Source organism: Balaenoptera borealis (assembly GCF_965194805.1).
Source record: "Balaenoptera borealis genome assembly, chromosome: 1".
Taxonomy (NCBI): domain Eukaryota; kingdom Metazoa; phylum Chordata; class Mammalia; order Artiodactyla; family Balaenopteridae; genus Balaenoptera; species Balaenoptera borealis.
In genome coordinates this window covers 80806473-80824542 of record NC_138860.1, presented here as the reverse complement: position 1 = coordinate 80824542, position 18070 = coordinate 80806473, and the positions used below count along the sequence as shown (strand labels likewise).

Below are 18070 nucleotides of genomic sequence, written 5' to 3'. Positions count from 1 at the left end.
AGGCTAGATATAAAGATCAATAGAATAGAAATGAGAGTCCAGAAATAAACCCATACATTTATGGGCAATTGATTTTCAACAAGAATGCCAAGACAATTCAATGAGGAGAGAATAGTCTTTTCAACAAATTATGCTAAGACAACTGGATAGCCACATGCAAAAAAAAAATGAAGTTGGACCCCTACCTCGCGTCATATGCAAAAATTAACTCAAGATGAATCAAAAACCTAAATGTAAGAGCAAAACCTCTAAAGCTCTTAAAAGAAAACATAGATGTAAACTTTCATAACCTTGGATTAAACAATAGTTTATTAGCTATGAGTCCAAATGTACAAGCAACCAAAGGAAAAAAACAGATAAATTGGGCTTCATCAAAATTAAAACGTTTGTGCTCCAAAGGACACCATCAAGAAGTAAAAAGACAATTACAGAATGGAAGAAAATATTTGCAAATTATATTTCTGATAAGGTTCTAATATCCAAAAAATACATAAAGAACTCTTACAAGGACTTCCCTGGTGGTGCAGTGGTTAAGAATCCGCCTGCCAATGCAGGGGACACGGGTTCAATCCCTGGTATGGGAAGATCCCACAGGCCGCGGAGCAACTAAGCCCGTGTGCCACAACTGCTGAGCCTGCGCTCTAGAGCCCTCGAGCCACAACTACTGAACCCGCGTGCCACAACTACTGAAGCCTGCGCACCTAGGGCCCGTGCTCCGCAGCAAAAGCCACCACAATGAGAAGCCCACGCACCGCAATGAAGAGTAGCCCCCGTTCACCGCAACTAGAGAAAGCCCTTGCGCAGCAACAAAGACCCAATGCAGCCAAAAATAAATAAATAAATAAATAAAATTTTAAAAAAGAACACTTACAACTCAATAATAAAAAGACGACACAATTTTAAAATGGGTAAAAGATTTGGATTGACATTTCTCCAAAGAAGATATACAAATGGTTAATAAGCACATGAAAAGATGCCCAACATCATTAGTCATCAGGGAAATGCAAGTGAAAACCACAATACAATATCATTTCACACCTTCTAGGATAACTATTATTTAAAAAATGAGCAATAACAAGTGTTGGTGAGGATGTGGAGAAATGAGAACGCTTATACATTGCTGGTGGGAAGGTAAAATAGTGTGGCTGCCTTGGAAAACAGTTTGAAAAATTCCTCAAAAAGTTAAGCATAGAATTACTGTATGACCCAACAATCCCACTCCTAGGTATATACCCAAGAGAATTGAAAATATATGTCTATACAAAAACTTGTACACAAAATTTCATAGAAGCACTATCTATAGTAATAGCTAAAAAGTGGAAACAATCCAAATGTCCATCAGCTAATGAATGGGTAAACAAAACATGATCCACAATGGAATATGATTAGGTCATCAGAGGAAATGTGGTATTGATACATTCTACAACATGGATAAACTTTGAAAATATGTTAAGTGAAAGAAACCAGGCACAAAAGGCCACATACTGTATGATTCCATTTACATGCAATGTCCAGAGTAGGCAAATCCATTGACATAGGTCAGCTGGGAAGAGGAAAATGGAGAGTGGCTACTAATGGGTGGGTGGAGGGTTTCTTTTTGGGCTGATGACATGTTCTGGAATCAGTGGTGTTGGTTAAACTTGTGAACATACTAATACCCACTGAATTGTACACTTTAAAAGGGTGAATTTTATGGTATGTGAATTATATCTCAAAAAACCCAAAAAACCACAGGCACAGTAAAAGAACAAGGGAACACTAACATGTTACAGGCAGTCATTCTGAGATGAAGGAATTATGAGTAAGTGCATACCCTTCTTTATATATTCTCTCTGAATTTTAGTTTTTTCTACAATTAACATATTTTATCAGGAAAAATAACTTTAAAACAGCAAATGAATACAAATCAGAGTTCCTCAGTGCTGAGGAACTTCGTGCAGAAATGAGGAGAAATATGATTGGCAACAGGGAGACCTTCAGGAGGAGGTGAATGTGGCCCTGAGATGACCAACTCTTTTTTTTTTTTAACTTTTTTTTTTAATACATTTATTTATTTATTTTTGGCTGCGTTGGGTCTTTGTTGCTGTGCGCGGGCTTTCCCTAGTTGCAGCAAGTGGGGGCTACTGCTCATTGCAGTGCGCGGTCTTCTCATTGCGGTGGCTTCTCTTGTTGTGGAGCATAGGCTCTAGGCGCGCTGCCTTCAGTAGTTGTGGCATACGGGCTTGGTAGTTGTGGCTCGTGGGCTCTAGAGCTCAGGCTCCGTAGTTGTGGCACACGGGCTTAGTTGCTCTGCGGCATGTGGAGTCCTCCCGTACCAGGGATTGAACCCGTGTCGCTTGCGTTGGCAGGCGGATTCTTAACCACTGCACCACCAGGGAAGTCCGAGATGACTAACTCTTGAATTCCTTTCTAAATTTCTGGAGCAGAATGAAATCCTAAAAATTAGGTATTGGGTTATCTTTCTATACTCTGAGTCCACACACAGTGTCATAAAGATCATACTATGCTAACAAATCCCTCTGGTGCATAAACTTGTGTAACATTTTCCTCTACCTCTTCTCAGTTGTTTATTCATGTATTTATTCTATTACTGAAATCTGAGAATGAGGGAAGAGAAAAGAGCCTGTGGTTGCAACTACAATTGTGGGGATTTTTTTTTTTTTTTGCCACACCATGTGGCATGCGGGATCTTAGTTCCCTGACCAGGGATCCATCCCATGTCCCCTGCAGTGGAAGCGCAGAGTCTTAACCACTGGACCCCAGGGAAGTCCCAAATGTTGGGATTTTTGAAAGCTTATATCACAAATATTGGCAATGTTTACCTAATATAATGTTATTTTTCTTTCTGTTGAGAAAAAAAAAAGGTGCGCCTATGTCTCTTAGGGTTTTTTCTTAGACTGATATTATTTCTTAATCCTCAGGCCTAGGCAGTTTGTAATTTTCCTACTTCATTAACCATTTAAGTCCATAACAACAAAAACATTACAATCCCTTGTGCAGAGTGCTTTGCTATTTAAAAATAGTGGGTTTGGAGGACTTCCCTGGTGGTCCAACCGCTAAGACTCCATGCTCCCAATGCAGGGGGCCCGAGTTCGACCCCTGGTCAGGGAACTAGATCCCACATGTACGCCGCAACTAAGAAGTCGGTATGCCGACAACAAAGATCCCGCGTGCCACAAAAAGACCCGGAGCAGCCTTAATAAATAAATAAATTTAAATGACTCAAAAAAATTAAAATAGTGGGTTTTATTTAAAACAGTGGTTCACAGTTTAAAATATCATTTTCACAAACATCATTTTATTTGATTCTCAGCCTAATCCCAAATTGTATATAATCTTCCCTATTTGTAGGTAAGTAACCTGAGGGCCAGTCACCACAGAAAACAGAAATGAAATGGTCTCAGCCACAGATGGCTGTCCTTTGATGCAATCTGGTGTGGGTTTCTGCTTAACAAACATTTATTTATCTTTGAAGCATCATTGCCATCTGCCCCTTGGTACCACGCTTCTCTCCAATTTGGATCAAGACCTGTCTCTGAGCTCTGCATCACTGTCCCTCTAGTTCCTGTCTCTGTCTTTCCCTGACCTCAGTGTCTCCTTCTGTGAAGGGGCTTGGAAACCCCAGTGTGTGTACATGCTGGTTGTGGTGGTGGGGTGGTGAGAATGGATGAGGGAGGGAACTGCAAAAGGGGCCCTCTTTCCTCTGTAGTGCTTGCTGCCACTTCTAGAGTCAGCCTAGAGAAGTGAAGTTTGCAAGGCAGCAGACATTTCCACTTGGCTTGTTTTTTATATTTTAAAAAATAAAATACTTCCAGGGACTTCCTTGGTGGTCCAGTGGTTAAGAATCGGTCTTGCAACGCAGGGGATGCCAGTTCCACCCCTGGTGGAGGAACTAAGATCCCACATGCCGTGGGGCAAGCAACTAGAGAGCCCACATGCCCCAACTACAGAGCCCACGCTCTGTGGAGCCCTCGTGCCACAACTAGAGAAGCCCGTGCACCGCAATGAAGAGCCCGCGCACCACAATGAAAAATCCTGCGTGCCACAACTAAGACCTCATGCAGCCAATCAATCAATATATTCTTTTAAATGAAATTCTTTTAAATATTTCCAGATACATCAGTAAAAATGCCATGGAAAAAGTTCTGAACGGGAGCAGTATGAAAGACACCAATATGAGTGGAAGTAGAGGTGGGAAAAAGGACCCTGCTGGAAAGAAAAGCAGCAGGGTATCCCACCTCATTCTTTCTCTTGGCACTGCTGCCACAAATACGAAGGAAAACGCTTTGAGATACCGGGACTCTCTCCCTCTGAACTGAAGCTTAGCTCAGCCTTGTCAAAGCGAGTCTGAAGGGCGCTCTGAGTCTGGAGGACGCCCCCAGAACTTTCAGGTCTCTGCTATAGCATTCCCATCTCTGAACATCGTCCGCAGTAAACAAGCGGTGATCCTCCAACAGTGCATTGGACTCGAGCTGTATGCGGAGCCTAGCACTCTGCAGGGCCCGTCAGCGCCGGTAACGCTGCCTTCTCGCGCCACCTGCTGGCTGTCAGATGTATTGCATATTAAATCATGAAAAAATTCATACACATAATAAATACATAAATGCCTTGAAAGTTTGGAAGGACAGACAACAAAATGTTAAAATTTATTTTCTCTGTGTGGTAGGATTAAGTTTCATTTTAAAAAAAGACTTGCTTATTTATTTGGTTGTGCTGGGTCTTTAGTTGCTGTTCTTGGGCTCCTTAGTTGCAGCATGCATGTGGGATCTCGTTCCCTGACCAGGGATCAAACCCGGGTCCCCTTCATTGAGAGCGCGGAGTCTTAACCACTGAGTCACCAGGGAAGTCCTGGGATTTTCATTTTTAAATGTTTTTATGTTTGTTAAACTGTCTACAATTAAATGCATCATTGTGGAATCAGTTTTTAAGAAAGCAATAAAAGTTGCCCTCCAATTTAAAAATTATTATTCTATGACTCATTCTGGCTTCGTTTTTACATTTAAATATTTGAGCTTCCAGGAATTTATTTAGTTTAAGGAATGAATTATGGATCATATTTTTTTCCCAAGACGGCTAACTGGTTGTCCAACCTCTAGCAGTCTCCAACAATAGGCATCTCGTTAAATAAATTATGCTACAGCCACCCACTGGAATACTGTGCAGACATGGAAAAGAATGAAGAAGCTTTATGTCATGTGCTGATAGGACTGATGTTCACAACATATTATTAGGTTAAAAAAAAATAACAACAAAGTAGGGAGCAGTTTGTGTATGATCCCAATTAGATTTTTAAAAAAAGAATATGTGCATGATGTATGTTTCTATTTATTTGAATTCTTGTAGATTCTTAAAAACTTTATGGGCAGGTACAGAAGAAGCTTAACAATGGTTCACTTGTTCCAGGAGGAAGTAAGAAGAAGGAAGGAAGAAAGGAAGGAAGGATTTTACTTTTCATTTCATCCCTTTGTTAGTGGTTTAATTCTTTTTCGTTATGTTCATGTATTAATTTTGTTATGTTTTGTGATAAATAAAAATAAGTGGGACATTGATTTGTATGTGTTTATGGTTTTAAAAAATCACGTGATCCCTTAGGCTCAATCAGTCAGTATCTGTGTTTTGATTGATTCTGTTCCCTGTGACACTTCTTCCCCTCACCAACAGTAAGGGCTAAAATATATTGAGTGCATTCTATGAGTCAGGCACAGTTCTAATTATTGATGTCATTATTCTCATTTTCAGAGGAAAACAATGAAGTAAAGAGAAGGTTGCCTAATGTTATCCAGTTAGTAGGTTGCCTGAGATTTATCTCCGGACACTCAAATTCCAGAGCCTGTGGAACTTAACCATTATGTCCTGCCCTTTGGTTAAGCTTGCAGAAATTAAAGAAAGAAAGAAAACGTCAATTTTATTTATTTATTCAGTAAACATTTTCTGAATGCTAGTATATGCCAGGTGAGAAAACTGTTAAATTGTTTCTTGGGAGGCTTCCTGGAGGAAGAACAATGGATGCATTATAAAGTCTCTGATGTAGCTAATGAAATTGAGTTGCTGTAACAATGGTGGCCCATTGGAGCAGCAGCCTTCGTAGCCTTAACTACAAGAAGGCACTGTAGAGGACTCTTGCTGAGAATGGCCACTTCCTCCTAGTGCCATTGCTGGTCCTCTGCAGGCTGGAGATACAAAGTATCCTCCCCTCAAGGAGGTTCAGTCTCTCAGGGCACTCATGTGTTAGTTCTACAAGTGGATCTGCTATTCCAGGGAAGCAGAAAGCACTAGGATGTTGCTTTCAATATAGGGAAGTTGAGAAGTGGAAAAACAATTCTCAAAGTTATTTTTGAACTCACATCAAAGATTTATTTAACTCATTAATGGCAGAACTAGGAAGAAGACAAAAGAGCTGCTTTGAAGAGCATTTGAGAAACAGGGATTTATATAGTCAATAAAAAAAGGAATGCCGAAATAAGATTGCTAATTTAGATATGATTGGTCAAGTTTCCAGGACAATAAAACCAAAACACCTTTGTGGTTAACTTCTCTGTTGGGCAATAAAACCCTATCATTTTATCAACTTCTGCAAGTTAACCACTAACCATACAGACTGTAAATGTTTCATCTCTTTTTGGTTGTAGATTATTTATCAAATATACTATAACAACAAAGTTACATTCTCCAGGAGAGTCAGTTGAGTGTCAAGCAAGCTTTTAGACAATGCTCTAGAGCGACACCAAACCAAACAACTCCCCCCCAAAACAAAACCCCCAACAACCAACAAAAAAAGCGATTCTCATTTTACCTTTTCTAAGTTTGGAGGAATTATTCTTCCACAGAAGGGAAGAACTCATCTAGCTTTGGAGGTGAGCTCCCTGGGTTACTCACTAACAATTAACTAACTTTCTCTAGACATCAGTTTCTTTGTCCATAAAATGGGAACGTTAATACTGTGAGGGTATTTATACTTCCCATGTGAGAGAATGTAGAGCTATAAGTTAGGGCTCACTTACTTAAATTATTCACATTCTGGCCTGAGAATGGTTGATTAATACTTGCAAATCTTCTTACTTCTGGGCTTAAGTTTGACTAACGTGAGACTGGGAGTGAGAGTCTGTACAAAGTAGGGTCAGATCCAACTTAAACTGCCTTGAACGAGAACAGAGGCAGGGATTTGAGAGAGCAAGCCTTGAGGCCTGGGAGTGTGAGAAGGGCTGATAAAATGAGGACTCGGGAATCTCAAGGTATTTGCAGAGGTAGATGAACAAAAACACAATTTTATTTTTTAAAATTGATTTTATTGAAGTATAGCTGATTTGCAGTGCTGTGTTAGTTTCTGCTGTACAGCAAAGTGATTCAGTTATACATATATATGCATTCTTTTTCATATTTTTATATGGTTTATCACAGGATATTGAATATAGTTCCCTGTGCTCTACAGTAGGACCTTGCTGTTTATCCATCCTATATATAACAGTTTGTGTATACTAATCCCAAACTCCCAATCCTCTCCCCAACCATCCTCCACCTTGGCAATCACAAGTCTGTTCTCTATGTCTGTGAGTCTGTTTCTGTTTCATAGATAAGTTCATTTGTGTCATGTTTTAGATTCCACATATAAGTGATATCATATGGTATTTGTCTTTCTCTTTCTGACTTACTTCACTTAGTATGATAATCTCTAGTTGTATCCATGTTGCTGCAAATGGCATTATTTCATTCTTTTTTATGGCTGAGTAGTATTCCATTATATATATATGTACCACATCTTCTTTATCCATTCATCTGTAAATGGACATTTAGGTTGCTTCCATGTCTTGGCTATTGTGAATGGTGCTGTTATGAACATAGGAGTGCAGGTATCTTTTCAAATTATAGTTTCCTCCAGATATTTGCCCAGGAGTGGGATTGCTGGATCTATTTTTAGTTTTTTGAGGAACGTCCATACTGTTTTCCATAGTAGCTGTACCCCAAAAGTACAATTTAAATGGCCCACTTGAATATAGCCATGAACTGACTGTGACAGAGACATGATTAGTAATATGTAAAATATAATTGTTAAATCTTAGTAACCATGATAACAACTTCTAGACATTTGTCTTTTACTGTTCTCTGCACTTTCCAACATTTTGTTTTACCCTCATCTACCTCTGCGATAGGACAGGTGTTATCCCACTAGCCTGAGCACTTCATAAGTTCAAGACCTTCCTAAGTTCATTTACTGCTTTGCTCACACAGTTCTCTACACCCTGAGGCCCTTCAGAAAAGGGGGACTTCAGAAAAAGCACTACCCTGGCCACACCCCTCAGCCACCACGCCCTCAGGATAGAGATGGTTGAGGAACCTGAACATTTGCCAGGTTGAGATGAGGACAACCAGATATCCCCACTGTTGTCTTTCAAGACCTTTCAGAGTCAGGAAGAGGCTGCCCATAGAGCCAGCCAGCTCCTCCCTGTGGACATCTTTGCTTCTAGTTTCTAGGTTCTGATCAGTACTGAAGTGGGCACTGTGGGTCCCACTTCTCAAGAGCCCCAAATCAAGGGGCTGGAGTGACGAACAGGGAACTGAGTTCTGTCAGGACTCCTGGGCTGGGTGGGGCAGCTTGAGATGGGGCACGGTCAGGGCTCCACGTGGCATCTTAGGCATGGTGGTGACATCCTCCTGTTCTCCACAGAGATGGAAATAGAGTAAGATGGAAATACAGAGAGGGACACCCTTACTGTTTAGAAAGAGACCCCAGCCCCATGAGGGGCTCCACCTGTTCTTGGAGGGTGTGGCTAGTTCAAGGATGTTCAAGGATGAGGGGGTCTAACGGATCTCAGCTCTTTCCCATCTCATTCTCCCCTTCTCTAGCAGTTTTCCAATTTGAACTAACCATTATAACAATGAACCTCATTCACAGCGTGCTTTTCACCGGGTAGAAGGCTGCTCCATCATCCTCACACCAGCCAGTCCCACTGGGCAGGTGTGGTGCCCATTCGATAATTAGAGAGACTGAAGCTCCAGGAGGTTGCTATAGAGTCTCATAGGAAGTCGGCATCTGGCTGGAACAGGATTCCTGATTCATGGTCCAGTGTTCTTCCCATTAGCCCATGTGGCCTCATGCCCCCTCCAGACTGGCAGCCCACCCCACACCCAAGGGCCTGGGCCACATCTTCCCCTTCCTTCCCACCCTTGACTCCGTCTACAGGACAAAGGCTGTTCAGGGTACAGTGAGGCATCCTGAGCGGAAAACACGCCTTTCCACAAGGCTGCCTCCCCCAGGCTCACCCCCCACAGGGTCCTGCAGTGCAGCCAGGATGCAGCCCCACAAAAGGCCCGAGCCTGGGTTAGAAGAAAGAGGAGGCCTGGGGGCTCCCAGGGAGGAGGAGAAAGGTGAGACCCAGCAGAGAAGGAGCGAGAGACGGCCCTGCAGCGTCTGCTGGAGACTCTGCGGCGGCCGAGGCAGCTGGGTGTGAACGCAAATTTCATTGGAAGGAGCGGGAAGCCCCCCACTACCCCCCCACCCCAGCACACCTGGCCCTTCCCTGCCATGCGCCCTAAAGTACCATTTTGCCGACTTTTCCAGTCCTTCATGCAACAATCCCGTAGTAAACTGGGCCCATGCTTGCCGTCACCAAAGATCCAGAAAATTAGTCTGCTGAACGTGCCTGGAGGGTGGAGGCTGAGTCTGGGGTGTCAGGGAAAGAGGTGTCAGGACTCCATGCTCCTTCTAGATGATTCCGCCTCACCCTGGTTGGTAGGCAGCAGGAGTGGCAAAGGCCTCTCCTCAGAAGATGCCAGAAAAGATGCCAACTCAAGCTTGAGCAATCTTACCTCATTCCTATCTCGTAGTGTCTTCGGGAAGAACTGAGAATGAACGTGACCTGAGCAGACTAAACAGTTTGGTTATTCACGCTGTATTTATTCTTGGTCTGTTCCTTTCTCATTCCATCCTCAAGGGGGTTCTCTTTGCATCTATCGCATAGTTCTAGGCCTTCCTCCCTGCCAAACTCAGCCTTTTACGGATTTATACACCAGAGACTTCCGACCCGCAACTCAGAAGTGGTCTGGGGAGAAAGGAGCAACGAGGGGTGAGCCTGGGAATCAGGGTGCGACCGGTCAGGCCATGGAGGCTTTATACGCTCCCTCTCCGCGTAAGGCTGTTTGTTTGCATTGGGCGGAAGCCAATCAGATGCGCGGGATCAGGGTGTCCTGGCAGAGGAGACAGGCGGCTATTTGTCTGTTCTCGTTTGTCCTTCTCTCTGGGAGGAAGAGGGAAGGGTTTAGGAAAGGATGGAGCGGACAGGAAAAGACAGTCAATCCAATCCACCGTCGGGGTGGGCTCCATGCTGTCAAATATGGCCCCAGTGAAGACCCTGCAGCTCCGGGGCTGACTCGGAGGGTCGAGGAGAGGAGTGGAAGAGGGATTAGCCGGAAAAGCAGAACGTCCTAGGCTCGACTCAACAACTGCGTTCTGTGTGGTCTTGGACAAGTCACTTTCCCTTCCCTCTGGTAAACGAGGAGGCTAAGGATCCTGAAAGTGTAGGATTTAGTAACGTGAAGCCACTGATGTTGGGTTGCAGAGAGAAAGGAAGGTCAAGAGGCCATTCGAAGCTCGAAACATTTCTAAATGGCTATTTACGGAGGGAGTGCTCCCTTTGCATTGACAGCAAACAAAAAAGAAATGCGCTTATTCTGGGTGTTGGAAACGTTCTATATCTTAATCTGGGGCTGGGTAGTTACAGGGTGTGTACACATGTCAAAATTTATGGAGCTGTACCCTTAGGATCTGCACCTTGTTGTATGTAAATTCTATCTCAATAGAAAGGTTTAAAAAATGAGCTTAAACTCCAGTAGGAGTTTAGACTTCCAAAAGAACTTCCTAATACGAGGGATTTTAGAGAAGTGAATCTTCACTCAGGGAGGTTAAGGATCTCCCTTCTCTTGAGAACTTTAAGATTATCCATCTGCTGAAGGAGGCGATGGGGAACTAGGGAACAAATAAGATGCCCTCTCTTGGAGAGCTTTCCAAAATCCTTCCATCCTCAGAAATTCCCATGTCCTTCCCAGAGACAGCAAAGTCCTCTGTGCTATCTAATTTCCATCTCTCCTATTGCAATGCTGACCTCTCTGCTCTCTGTGGAGTTCAGCCATTTCCCCGGCCTTACACAAAATCTCTTTAGAGCCTTGAAGCTTGAATATTGAGGGGGACCTCATTTCAACCTTCTCACCAACCTTCTCTCTCCCTCTCCCCATTTTCTCCTCCTTGGGGATGTCAGTTCCTGTTCTGAGCCCGCCTCCACCCAGGCCCTTTTTCCGGTGGCGTGTGCCAGCCGGTCCTGCATCCCACATCCCCAGCTGTTGACATTTCGTTGCCATTACCCACAGGATAAAGAAAGGGCCCCTGTTATTCAACAATAGGGGGAAAGAAGGAGACAATGGGAAATTGTGCTTCCGATGGGGTGGGGACAGAGAAGGAAAGGACAGACAGATGACAGACAGGGGAGCTGGACAGAAGGGGTCAGGTTTTTTGAAGCAACTGGAGGTCCTGGAAGTCTGATTCCCACCTTGAGAGCCTCTTCCCATAGGCAATGCGCACCCAGGCACCGGAGGGCAGAGGTGAGGGCTTTGCTGGGGGAGGTGGAGTGGTGCTGCGCAGAGTAGGCCCGTATGGAAAAGTGGAGGCAGCTGGAACTTGACACTTATGGATCTTTGAGCCTCATTTGTAGTTCAGTCCATGCCCATCAGTCCAACATCCTTACACCCACCCATTAATCCATCCCTTCTCTGGTCTAAGAGCATCTAGGAGAAACGAGGCACCCCATTCTCCACAATATTCCAGGTAATTATTCCTGGGTTGCCTCCTTTACTCCATCCCTCTTCATGGGTTCCCATGCCTCTTCCTAAGCCGTGTCTTCCCCTGGGCCCAGGACAGTGAGTGCCACAGACACAGTGCCCGGTCACAGAGCTGGACCCTAGTCACTTAGCCTGGCTTAGTGGAGTGATCAGTGGGGGAGTTTTTGGTACCTTGACTTCTTTGAACTCAGGACAGAAGCCTTTCCTCAAAGGTGTGAAAGGAGAGACCACGATGATCAGGGGCCCAAGTCCTGGGGCTCTTAGATGCTTGGACCTCCCAGGGGCCCAGGCAACTCCTTCACCTGGAACCTCTTCCTCCAGCAGGACAAAAAGCTGCCAGTCACTGCTCCCTCCATCTCTGTGAAGAGGCCCACGTCTAACAGGTCAGTGTCAAAATATCTTACACAGTACTGTTGATCAGAATGTTCATAAAATAATTATCAGTGAAATAATTTTATTCTATACCTAAAAGTGTCCCATAAAAATTATGAATATTTCTCTTAAACAAAACTTTATAAGTGGAAAAAAAAAAGGTGGGGTGAGGCACTGGAGCTGTTGGCCGCTCTCTCATTCTCTGTAAGGGGTATGAAGAAGATATGTGTGCGCCTGCTCTGAGAAACAGAAAGACAGATCAGTGACTAAGAGCTTGAACCTCATGTCAAGTCTGGATTCAAGTCCCAGCAAACCCCTCCTCTTACTAACTGTGTGACCTCACTCAAATATCCTGACATGTGAGCACCTTTGAGCATATATAAATGGGATCCATAGTTGTTCCTACCTCATTGCTAAGGGGAGTAAATATAAAAGTGTACATGTAAAGTGCCTAGAGCAGTTTCAGGCACGTTAAACTTTAAACATGTGGGTGCTGGCTGTCATTACTATGGGTCCCTCAATCGGTCTCAGTTCCCACTATCACTGTGCTTACCAGGTTCTCCTGTACAGAAGATGTGTTCTCTCGCTCAGGTCCCTGTCCCAGATGCTTTCCTTTTTAACCATTGAGAAGTCCTTTCTGCACCTCAACCCTGTCTCTTCTGCTGCATGCTCGGCTCTGGCCTTCATCTGCAAGAAGATGGAGTCCAGCTCCTTAGCTTTCCGACTCCTCCAGTCTTTCCTTCCTCTTGTCATGTCCCTGCTCTTCTTCCCAGAAGTCCTTAATGGGAGCTCATTCATTAACACACATATTTATTTAGCACCTACTGTGTGCCAGAAACTATGCCGGGAGCTGCAGATAACAACTAACATATACATAGCCCTTACTAGATATCAGGACCTATTTAAGCATTTTACATATATTACTTCTTTTAATCCTCACAACTCCTCAGTGAGGTAGGTGTGCTACTATTCACCACATTTTACTGATGAGGACACTGAGGCAGAGAGAGGTTAAGCTACTTGTTCAAAGTCATGCGATTAGGAAGTGGAGGAATCAGATCTCAAAAAGGAATAAAACTAGGTTAAGGGGTCTTTAGTCCAATTTTTAAAAAAATGGCCAAGGTCAGATCATAAACATAAAAAATTTATTTTGCTTTATATTAAGCCTTATTGTTCTACTGTTTCAAAATTCAAATGTACTCACAAGAAAGAGTCAGTTTCATATTAGATTTGGTTTAACAAATGCAGCTCCTGCTATTCATTCTTATCACCAAAAAAAAAAAGACTATTTGTGACTTAACGATAATATGTTCCAGAAAATTAAAAGTTAATGTCTCTTAGAAACAATACAAACGTTATCAGTAGAAGTGAAGTATACCAAATTTATATATTCAGGAGAATATGAAACTTATACCATTGATTGTTAAAGGGTTTTAAAAGCTTTTTATTACATTTTGTAACAAAATTCTAGGCTAAGTTGTAAAATCCTGGGTTAACTATCATTTGGAAATTTAAATATACACTACAGTAAACATTTAGAAAATGTTTTTCTAAAATGTTCCATCTAGGTCAATAGACTTGTCTGTAGAAGTCTTTTATAAGGATAAAAAAAGAAAAAATGGCCAAGGTGATAAAGAATAAAGAATAGAATAAAGAAGGGGGGAAAATCAACTACTGAAATAGACAATTGTGTTTGAAATCATTTTTAATAGTCTTATAATTTTATACTTTATAACTTTATAATTACTGGAAAGCTCACTGACATAGTCTACATATGCATATGTATTACTTTCAGATCCACACTGCTAATTTAGCTGCTAATAGAAATACTTCTAAGAAAAAAAGTCCCCAGTCCAAGGCAGTAGGGGAACCAGAGGAGTAGATCACAGTGCACTACAGCGTGATGAAGTGGAGGGGAGAGGAAAGGTTTCCCAGAGGAGGTGAGGCCCAAACTGATTGCCTGTAAGAGGAAGGTGAGGGTGAACTTGGACTGTGTTGGAACCAGAACATGTCTGGAGCACAGTGCAGAGGGCACAGGTGGTGAGGGGTAGGGTAGGGGGGCAATGTTGGAGGTGCTGGGAGAGGCTGGATCACAGAGAGCCTTGGAAGTTGGGTTCGGACACTAGATTTGATTCTCATGGCAATGGGGAGTCACCGTTTTAAGCAGGAGAGTGACAAGACCATATTTACTCTGACTTCAGATGAAGAATGGGTATTGGGAGAGGACAGAGACCACAGGTGGCAATCCAGAAGGCAAGATTTGGGAAGTAGGGCTTCCCTGGTGGCGCAGTGGTTGAGAATCTGCCTGCCAATGCAGGGGACACGGGTTCGAGTCCTGGTCTGGGAAGATCCCACATGCCGCGGAGCAACTAGGCCCGTGAGCCACAACTACTGAGCTTGCGCTTCTGGAGCCTGTGCTCCACAACAAGAGGGGCCACGATAGTAAGAGGCCCGCGCACCGCGATGAAGAGTGGCCCCCGCTTGCCGCAACTGGAGAAAGCCCTCGCACAGAAACGAAGACCCAACACAGCCATAAATAAATAAATAAATAAATAAATAAATAAATAAATAAATAAATAAATAAATAAAATTAAAAAAAAAAAAAGATTTGGGAAGTACCACTTGTGCTGAGAATGGATAGGTAGAGGAGGTGCTAAATTAGGACCTGCTGACTGAAGGGATGTGAGAGAGGAGGAGGGATGGGCTAGTTAGTTACTGCCCCTCCCCCATCACCTTCCTTTTGCTAACAACTTCAGCCCCTTTTTCTGCCCTCATGGCTTCCAGCTCGACGGTCCCCTCTCAGGAATCCCTGATGGGAGATCTACCCTGTTCCCTCCACCCCATTCCCTTAGCCCTAAGGAATGCCCACCCTTTGTGCCCTGCAGACTGTGCTGGGCTGACTCCCCACCATGCAAGGCAGGATCAGTCTCCCCACTCTCTGCCACTTCCTTCTCCCTTGGGCCTTCACCACCTTCCACAGAGCCCTGGGGGACTCAGGTAAGACCTTAGCTCTGCCCAGAATCTGGGGAACAGTGGTGGGGAAAGTGGAAAGGGCAGCTGTTGGAGATACTCTGGGGCTGAGAGTCATTGCTGAGTGAGCAATGGAGGAGAGGGTTGGGGGAGCCTGGGGTACGGGGATCTGGGTAGGCACTTGGGGCATTGAGGGTGAGGGGGTTCCTGCCACTGTGGCCCCCTCTGCTCAGCACCCCACCCTGGCCCCCACTACCTCCTGCCCCCCATCCACGAGGTCGTTCACTCTCGTCGTGGGGCCACGACCACGCTGCCCTGCGTCCTGGGCGCCCCGCCTCCCAGCTACAAGGTGCGCTGGAGCAAAGTGGAGCCGGGGGAACTCCAGGAAACGCCCATCCTCATCACCAACGGACCGCACGCCCGGGGCTACGGGCCCCTGGGGGGGCGTGCCAGGATGCGAAGGGGGCATCGGCTAGACGCCTCTCTGGTCATCGCGGGCGTGCGCCTGGAGGACGAGGGCCGGTACCGCTGTGAGCTCATCAATGGCATCGAGGACGAGAGCGTGGCGCTGACCCTTCGCCTGGAGGGTGAGGCCCTTCGGTTACTGCCCCGCTCCTCTCCAGGGGTGGTTCGGCTGTCTCATCTCAGGCCTCCCAGGGCTCCTCCCCAGCCTCTCCCCCGCCTGCTCCCGGGGACCCCCTAGCCCTTCTTCCTAGGCTGCACCGCCCTTCCTTCCCCCTCTCCTTCTGCCGGCCCTCCCCAGGCTGTCTGCCACCCCCCCCCCAGGTGTGGTGTTTCCGTACCAGCCCAGTCGGGGCAGGTACCAGTTCAATTACTATGAGGCGAAGCAGGCGTGCGAGGAGCAAGACGGACGCCTGGCCACCTACGCCCAGCTGTACCAGGGTGAGCGGCCGAACCCGGGCACCGCCCAGGCGCCCTCCGGGCTGTCACGTGGACCCCAGTGGAGGCGAACTCCGGGTCTGGCTCCCGCCTGTGGCGCCTCTAATCGCCCGACCCCCCACCCCACCCCCCGCCATCTCCCCCCAGCGTGGACCGAGGGTCTGGACTGGTGTAACGCGGGCTGGCTGCTCGAGGGTTCCGTGCGCTACCCTGTGCTTACGGCGCGCGCTCCGTGCGGTGGCCCAGGGCGGCCCGGGATCCGCAGCTACGGGCCCCGCGACCGGAAGCGTGACCGCTACGACGCCTTCTGCTTCACCTCTGAGCTGTCAGGTAAGGGGGCGGGGCGAGCCAGCCTCAGCACCGGAGGGGGCGGGGCCTGATCGGCTGCGAAGGAGGAGGATTCAGCCTGTGAATGAGGCGGGGCGGGGCGAGCGGGGCCAGGACCCGGACCTGAAGAATGGGGCGGGGAAGGTAGAAGGCAAGTGGCTTGAGATCCCGGGCCAGCTCCGTGGTCTCTTGAAGGCCTCGCCCCTCCGTCACTCCGCCCACCCAGGCTCCAGCCTGTCTCCCGCAACCTCACCCGCACCCCCAGTCTCGTTACTCCCACTCCTCCTACCCAAGCTCGGACCCACCCGACCACACCTGCCCCCCCGACTCTGCTCCCTGGGAGTCTGAATCCCGCCGCGCCCCGGCTGGCCCTTCTCTGGATCAGTCGGTGACCCGCTTCGGTCCCCAGGCCAAGTGTTTTTCGTGCCGGGGCGGCTGACGCTGTCTGAAGCCCACGCGGCGTGCCGGCGGCGCGGGGCCATGGTGGCCAAGGTCGGGCACCTCTATGCAGCCTGGAAGTTCTCCGGGCTGGACCAGTGCGACGGCGGCTGGCTGGCGGATGGCAGCGTGCGCTTCCCCATCACCACGCCTCGGCCGCGCTGCGGGGGCCTCCCGGATCCCGGAGTGCGCAGCTTCGGCTTCCCCAGACCCCAGCAGGCGGCCTACGGGACCTACTGCTACTCCGAATAGGGACCCACAGCGCCCCCTCCAGCGCGCGCGACAAAGCCTGGGAGTCGTGTCAGGGGTCTCTTGCCGCCCCTTTCCCGCGAGCCTCCCCTTCCATCAGACGAGGAGCAGCCCCTCCTGACCCGCCTTCTCGGCCGAGGGCTGCAGGCCGAGGATCCCGGCTGGCCCGGCGTCGGGGAGGGGAAGTGGTGGCACACCCGGTGGCGGTGCGCGGCTACGACCCTCGGACCCGCGGCGATTCGCGCGCCCCGGCAGACGAGGCAGCTACTGCTGGGTGACGGATGGGGCGTCCTGGGGGCATTAACTGACTTCTATATACAGCAATAAAATAACTCGAGGACTTTTTGTGTTGGGTGAAGCTGTAAGCGCGGCGGCGAGGCGTGGGGGGATGAGGGGGATGACCTTGGACCCAGCGTGCTGACGGCGCGCCTAGGAAGACAGAGTAAGAGCAGAGGCTACTGCCCCTGAGGGGTGAACCTGCAAGAGAGTAGGGGTTGCGAGGAGAGGGCACCAAAAGGCCGGAAGAGAGTTGGATTCACCGTGGACGGCCTGGCCACGGATAGGAGCAAATGAATCCAGGGTGGTGTTGTACCAGGCACCACGCGGGGGCGCCACACACTCACTTAAGATTACTCTAGTTCAAATCTTCCAGGAGCGCTCCAAACCCCCAGGCCTAGCCCCTGGGCACCACAGAACAAATACAAGGTGGACCTGAACATATTTCAAAATGTGTTTGTATCCTGCCAGTCTCCCAGAAGGGTTTACATGATTGCTATTAAAGGAAGGAAAGTCATTCCGCTGTTAACAGCTGATGGGAAATTAAGCCCTCAGAAGGAAGAGGAGGTTAACGGACACAGTAAGGTCCTCGCAGGGCTAATACTGCAGGGCGGCTGTGCATTGGGTTTAGCGTTCACCACCATCACGGCCGCCAGGGCAAAAGGGGCAACTGGACCAGGGACATTCTTAACATCTGGCTAAAAGAAACATA

At 47.0% G+C, this 18070-nt stretch overlaps 1 protein-coding gene across 3 annotated transcripts; it reads left to right on the top strand.

Annotated features, from left to right (window-relative positions):
* The first annotated feature begins 9276 nt into the window (after positions 1-9276).
* HAPLN2 (hyaluronan and proteoglycan link protein 2) lies at positions 9277-17423 on the top strand. 3 transcript variants are annotated; one of them, XM_082391877.1, is made up of 8 exons: positions 9277-10061; positions 12148-12209; positions 13994-14138; positions 14516-15195; positions 15402-15755; positions 15955-16071; positions 16216-16398; positions 16805-17423. In XM_082391877.1, exons 4-8 carry the CDS (start codon positions 15108-15110, stop codon positions 17083-17085), a joined length of 1023 nt encoding a protein of 340 aa, XP_082248003.1. In that variant the 5' UTR covers positions 9277-10061; positions 12148-12209; positions 13994-14138; positions 14516-15107; the 3' UTR covers positions 17086-17423. The 3 variants fall into 3 exon arrangements, with proteins under 3 accessions (XP_082248003.1, XP_082248002.1, XP_082248004.1); XM_082391876.1 differs by having other exon boundaries at positions 14400-15195; XM_082391878.1 differs by lacking the exon at positions 13994-14138 and having other exon boundaries at positions 9282-10061; positions 12151-12209; positions 15084-15195.
* The last annotated feature ends 647 nt before the right edge of the window (positions 17424-18070 follow it).

Excerpts from the sequence above, each read along its gene's own strand:
- HAPLN2 (XM_082391877.1), top strand. The coding sequence starts at position 15,108 with ATGCAAGGCAGGATCAGTCTCCCCACTCTCTGCCACTTCCTTCTCCCT. Across the intron at positions 15,196-15,401 it reads CAGAGCCCTGGGGGACTCAG|CACCCCACCCTGGCCCCCAC; the intron begins GTAAGACCTTAG and ends CCCTCTGCTCAG. Across the intron at positions 16,072-16,215 it reads CTACGCCCAGCTGTACCAGG|CGTGGACCGAGGGTCTGGAC; the intron begins GTGAGCGGCCGA and ends ATCTCCCCCCAG.